We start from the raw sequence: 7,204 nt of genomic DNA, 5'->3' as shown, positions 1-7,204 counted from the left end.
TGTCGAGTCTATTTCCTTGTAATGCTATATCGTCGAATTCAAATCGCTAATTATGGTAGATCTCATCATTTTCATTTCAAAATTAGATCAAATTTAAATAAAATTAGACCATGTTTCGAACCCAATACTTTTATTTTATGTAAAGCAGAGTACAATTTCATCTCAAATAAAGAAACATACATGTCAATTGATGTATATTAATTAATAACTTTTATACAATTTTTTTTTAATAAATAATCAAATACATGATAAATATTTTGAAATATGAACCTCGAAAATATAAATTTATACCTGAATGATTATAAAAATACTTTGCAAAACATATGGTTAATAAATAATATTATTTGTGAATAATGATGTTGGTGGAATATTTTTTTTGTAACCACCAAATGGAAAATATTAATTATTTAATAACACCATTAATTTAATATTCATCTTGACAACTATGTTTATGCATTAAAATAACTTTCCAAGCTATCAATTCATTGGGTTTTTTGTTATTTTACATAAAAATAATAATAATTAAAAGTTGTATTTGATCTCATTCATTTGGTGGAGACATTATCTTTATTAAGGAAAAAGCAAACACATTACACATAATCACTCTATCTATTATTTAATATAAATCAAATATTTAAACAATTCCTTATATATCTTGTGAATCAAACTTTATATTATTATAATTTATATTGAAGATGACATATAAAATATTATATGATATAATATGATTGTTTATGCTTTTGTTAAAAGAGTTTATAGATACAAAAGCTAAAAGACATACATGACTATTAAATATAATAAAGGTTAAATTGATGATATATATTTTAATTGTTTTTATAAATATATTCAAATTTATTTATTGGGTAGTCATTTTAACAAAAAAAAAAATTAAAAATACTATACGAGAAGTAATATATATAAATATTGTAAGAGGGACGTTAACTATTTTCATTTAAATGGTATTTAACCACCCAATAAGTCAAACATTTAAATTGGATTTAAGATAAGTATTACCTGTTAATACGAGTATTTTTTATATATAAATATTTAAAAGAACTGGGAAACTGATATGAACTGATATAGATCGTTATTTTTTTATTGATATTTAATCAAATTTATTATAGTTTAACGTTGTTTATAATTTGAAAAGTGATTGACAATTATTTTATTTTGAAAGAACTTTAAAAAGTGTGGGAATACAAAGATATGTCGACACCCCAGTAAAAAATCTTGATGGGATTGTGACTTCTAATGGGTCACACTCTATCTTAATATTGGTTTTTGTGTTTCACTTTATAAAATTGAATTATTTATATTATATTATAAAGTATTTTATAAAAAAAAATTTAAAATAAATTTTATGTATTAAATATTATTTATTGATGCATATTATTTAAAATTCAAAATTACAAGTAATTGTAAGTAAATACAATTGATTAAAGCTTTGTGTTTGAATCATATAATTAACCGCAGATAAACATAATTAAACAGAGAATAAACATCTCATTTTAAAAATAAAAAATATACGATATAATTAGAATAATTTATTGAGTTCTAACAAAATACTTAATTATTATTTTTTATAAAAAATTATATCATTAGAGCAAAAAAAATGAATTAGATAAATTACATAAAAAATGAGAAATTTTAAATTGTTGACTTGGTACTAATATCAATATATATTTTTCAAAATTTTATGATATCTTTATATTCATATTTTATTCAAAAATAAAAACATTATTTTTCTCAAAACCACATAAAACCGTATTATAACATCGATTGAGACAAAAAAAAAATTCAAATTGAGATGTATCTCACTGCATTGTATGAATACTTTTTTAGTTATTAATACATATATAAGTACATTTTTAACACAATATTAGACTTTATTTTATATCGAGATATTTGATATGATCTATAATATTAAAAAAAAAAACTAAATAAAAAATCATAATTAAAGCAAAATAAATAATATAATCTAGCTCCATGTTTTTTTTTTAATTTACTTTTATTAAAGGATTTTTTGAATACCATGTTTAATTTCATTTTTAGATTCATTTCAAGTTTAAAGTGAATAAATTCGTTTAGATCATTTAATGTTTTTACATTATTTTAAAAGTTTTTATTTTTATTAATTAATCACCATTTTTTTTAAATATAAATGATTGTGTCAACAATATTCCAATCTAAAGGACGTATCAGTGACAAAAGTTTCAAAACTGTTGGGTGGTGCAAATAATATTTTAAAGATGGATATTTTATGTGTATAAAGTATTTTTATATTTTATTGTTACGTGTTATTAATTTTTAAACATTTTAGAGAGTTTTTCATCTAATTAATGTAATAAAATGACATGACATCGATTTAAATGGTAACAAATTATCAATTACTGTGATAGATAAAATTTTCAAAATACAATGTTCTAATAAAAAATAATTTGAAAACACGTTATTGTAGTTTGTAATAACAGAAAATGAAAGTACGAGGTTATTTCAATTTTGTTCGAGTTAACGTATTTGTTTAATGGGAGTTAGCGCGAGGGACTTGAAGAGTAGAAAAGTAGAGTTACATATTGATTGAGATGGCCGGATTAAAAACATTTAGGGGTCGTTTACCAAACGCTTACTCGGGTAAACGTTTACCAAGTAACATTACCTCACCGCATGAATATGGTAAAAACCAAGAATTTTACTCGGTAAGAGCAAGACAAGGACCAAGAGTCTTACCCGGTAAGTGATAGCGACGACTCTTACCACGGTAAGCACTTACCGGGTAAATTGTTGCATACGATATCTTTTTGGTGGACTAAAATCTTACCCGTTAAGTAAATAATAGTGTTAAATTTTATCGGTAAACACTTACCGGGTAAGTGTTTGGTAAACGGCCGCTATGTATTTTTTATGTACTAATATGTTTTTTTGGTTCTTGTGTTTGATTAAACTTATTTTGTATAATCAAAATATGAGCTAATCTAGGTTTTATAAAGATTCTTGTGAGCTTATCAAGACTCAAATAATATAAGCTCGATGGTTGGAACAAGATGAAATATAAATAATCCAGGAACCAATAAATGGAAGTTCTATGCCAAAACTTTAAGCGGAAATATAATTAACATTGCAAGATAATTAGTAACCAAGTAATGTAAACAGTACTTAACCCACATAAATGCTCGATGAAACATATGCAAGAGAGAAACCAATATTTTTTACTTGGAAACACGAAAAACTAAAAACCACGGACGAATGATGTTGAGAACTTGTCCACTATCATTTTGATGATGCTACACTCGAGAAAATTTATACTTTACAATACAGGATTCAAAGGGTTCTTGAAAAATATAAGAAAATGTTTGAGAGAGAGAGAGAGAGAGAGAGAGAGAGAGAAACCGAAGGTTTCTTAATTCAAATCGTCATTGCTAAACCAAATGGTTGGCTGCTTATGGTCTAAACCCTGCTTGATTACAACATTTAGGAGGCGTTTGGTTCGTAGAATGGAATTCGATGGAATTGGAATTCATCAAAGGAATTTGACTTTAAGGGAATGAAATGAAATCTGATGGAATTTGACCTTGTCCTGTGATTGCGTTTGGTTGCATGGAATTGGAATGAAATTCTTAATGGAATTGGAATTTTTTTGTTTGGTTCACGAAATTCAACTTTGGAATCGGAATTAAATATCAACAAATGACCTTTTATGATTTTTTTGTCATTTTTTTAAATTAAAATTACCATTAAACCAAATTACATTATTAACATCAGATAAAATTTGAAATTGTTCACTTATATTAATAATATCTGAAATTGTTCACTAAATTTTGTTTAAAGAAGTGATCGGTGCCCTAATTCCATTCAATTTGGGATCGAACCAGAGAGCGATTGAAGATCGAATTAGAGATCGATTGAAGATCGAACCAGATTGGCGATCGAATTTTGTTTACGAGAGAGATAGAGAGAGAGAGAAAAAACGTACCTGGAGATCAAACCAGAAATGCAGTAGATGAGATGGTAGAGGCGTTCAATTAATTTGGATTAGAGGATTGGAGGATGAATCTGTAGGAAAGAAATTGAAATCCTAGCATGTTGCCGTGGAATGGTGAAATCTGTGCGTGAAGGAATTGACCAGAATTAAAAGGATTCTATAATCTTATTCCATTGAACCAAACACTCCATTTGGAATTTGGTCAAAGGATTGGATATTCCAATTCCTTTCAATTCCTGTGATCCAAACAGCCTCTTAGGGGGACATAGGCTGCATAATAGGAGCCACGCCCCATACAAAGGCTGAAAGCCATGACCACAGTGGTGAAGACGCAACATAGCCAACATGAGTTGTACCCCACACAGAGGCTGGAAGCCATGACCACACGGGTAAAGACACGACATAAGCCACACAAGTTTTATGTTTAAAGGGTGAACCACAAACATATGGGAGACTAGCCAGGCTGCCCAAGTTGCATGGCAAAGTCGCCCGGTTTAACCGACTGCTTGGGCGACATTGGTCGCATATTAGGGCCACTAGTGAGAATTGGAGGCAAACCTTCACGAATATACCAACAATGACAAGTGCAAGAGTTTTTTTTATGATGGTCAGAATTTTATTAAAGCAATATAATTTTCTAAAGGGGACTGAAAAAGACATGACAACGATTATTTTTGGTGCAATATTTATTCACTAATTAGAATATAAACTGACAACTTGACATCCATATCATTAATAACCACAAGGGTGGTGCCTGATTGGTTTGATAAATTCAAATCCAAAAAGAAATAAAAATCCCCTTGTGGCCACGGAGGTTTAAATGCAGTGATTCCGAGCTATCTGTAAAACAGGTGGTTGCCTTGAGATTAGTCGGCTCGCATAGCGGGTTGAATATCCAGGTTAATAAAAAAAGAATATCACAAGCTCTATCGGTTATTAGTAAAACTAAGTACGAATTAGAAATAGTTGAAAGTACATACACCAATAACTTTTTTTTGCATTGAATAGGAAATAGAACAAATATCTTTGTGTTTTCGATGCATTTCTACATCAAATATGTTTTGTTTCAACTAATACCAAGTACTGAAATATAAAGAGACATGTTCAAGTAAACCAAAAATCTGAAGTCATTTACAAATGCGCTTGCATCCAACTTATGGTCATCCCAACTTGATGATCTTTCTTTGTATTATGAGGAAGTCTATACATCTCGACTCATTTGTATAATGTGAATAAAAAAAACACATGATTTCAAGATAATCCATAAAGTCATTGTTCTTTTACGAACACATTTAAAAGACCAACGGGTTTTATTCATAAAAAAATGCCATCAATCAACCAAAAAACATCTAGATGAACACCAAAAAATTGAAATACAAACAATAAGAAAGATTTGAACAAATAAAGCATTGGGTCATCATTTGTCGAGATCCTCCGTCGAGAATCCATCTTGCCTCTCCTTTAACGTATGAGCTTCATCCTTCGTCGGATCTAATGAGGGTTTTACCCTCTAGCTTGTTTTAACGTCATAAGCACAACATCAGAGAGGACATAATTCATAACTAACATCAAATTTATCATTAATTAGGGACTCTTTGTTTTAGGTTGAGAAATGAAAATAAGAATACAAATGAAAGTGACAGTAACTTGAAATGAAAGTTAACCACAAGGGTGGTGCATGATTGATTTGATTTTTACTTTAAAAGTCAAAAGTACGAGGAGATCTCATTTCAAATCCAAAGAGGAATAAAATCCCCTTGTGGCCACGGAGGTTCAAGTACGGTGACTCCGGGCTATCTGCAAAGCATGTGGTCGTCCTGAGATTAGTCGGCTCGCATAGCGGGTTGGATATCCAGATTATTCCAAAAAAAAAAACCTGAAATGAAAGTTTGGATTTCTGCAAAAATAAACTCGTTATATCATATAAAATCAATCAGTTTTATTTTTGTATTTTCATTCCGTTAGTTATTGCTTAATACATTTGACCAAACACTCTCTTATTGTTTGTTTAGTTAGTTTAAAAGTAACGGCTTTTATACTTCCGTTTCTAGCTGGGCCATATTATAAAAGTTATATAGTCATAGATAAATTGGGCCTGCATACAAAAGCCCAAAAATCCATAAATGGGCACTGTCAACATTTCATATCCAGTCTGCAAAACCCTAACTAATGCCCATTCTGTTTGCATAATCACCTCGCCCACTCTCGAGGAAAACCCTAGCTTTACTCTGCGAAGATGCCGCCAAAGTTTGATCCGTCACAGGTCGTCGACGTTTACGTCCGTGTAACCGGTGGAGAAGTCGGAGCGGCGAGTTCACTCGCTCCTAAGATTGGACCACTCGGTCTCTCTCCGAAGAAGATCGGAGAAGATATAGCGAAGGAAACTGCTAAGGACTGGAAGGGTCTTAGAGTCACTGTCAAGCTTACTGTCCAGAACCGTCAGGCAAAGGTTTCCGTCGTTCCCTCCGCCGCTGCTCTGGTAATCAAGGCGCTTAAGGAGCCCGAACGTGATCGTAAAAAGGTGAAAAACATCAAGCACAGCGGGAATATATCACTCGATGATGTGATTGAGATCGCGAAGGTTATGCGCCCTAGGTCGATGGCTAAGGAATTGCAAGGAACCGTGAAGGAGATTCTTGGAACATGTGTCTCTGTTGGTTGCACTGTTGATGGAAAAGACCCCAAGGATTTGCAGCAGGAAATTGCTGACGGAGATGTTGAGATTCCTCAGGATTGATTTACAATAAGGTGAGGATTTTTGTTAGTTTTTGATATAGTTTCAAATTTCTGTTATTTCCTGTTCTTTGATACTTTGAGAATTTTTATTTAGCTTTACTTCTACCGCTTCATCAATGTCATCTGAATTTGGGGCCTAAATATTCAGAATTTGAGGATTCGAACTATAATTTTCGTAGATTGAATCGATCAGTGAATTCGAATAATGTGGACGAGTCACCAATTCACCATTGCTCAAGACTCGTTTAATAATATCAGGGGTTATCATTTGAGTTATATTAGAATATTTATGATAAAAATTGAATTTGCCATTTTATTCCTCAGCTTAAGCTTTATTCGAAGGTTATTAAAAAGCAAGTTAAAACTAGTTCAACCTGTGCCCCAATGTACAAAAGGCTTTGGTTCGAGTCCTATAATTGTGAAATTTATTGTTTTTAAGCTTAAATTTTGGTGTTTTTATCATATGCCTTTGTGTTTTTTTTGAAATTA

General features: G+C 30.7%; 1 protein-coding gene across 1 annotated transcript; it reads left to right on the top strand.

Annotated features, from left to right (window-relative positions):
• The first annotated feature begins 6,158 nt into the window (after positions 1 to 6,158).
• LOC112517834 (60S ribosomal protein L12) lies at positions 6,159 to 6,876 on the top strand. Its single transcript, XM_025125208.1, has one exon. It carries the CDS (start codon positions 6,216 to 6,218, stop codon positions 6,714 to 6,716), a length of 501 nt encoding a protein of 166 aa, XP_024980976.1. The 5' UTR covers positions 6,159 to 6,215; the 3' UTR covers positions 6,717 to 6,876.
• The last annotated feature ends 328 nt before the right edge of the window (positions 6,877 to 7,204 follow it).

The sequence above is a fragment of the Cynara cardunculus genome (genome assembly GCF_001531365.2).
Source record: "Cynara cardunculus var. scolymus isolate 2C chromosome LG 1, CcrdV1, whole genome shotgun sequence".
NCBI lineage: Eukaryota > Viridiplantae > Streptophyta > Magnoliopsida > Asterales > Asteraceae > Cynara > Cynara cardunculus.
This window is presented reverse-complemented; position numbering and strand designations above follow the sequence as displayed.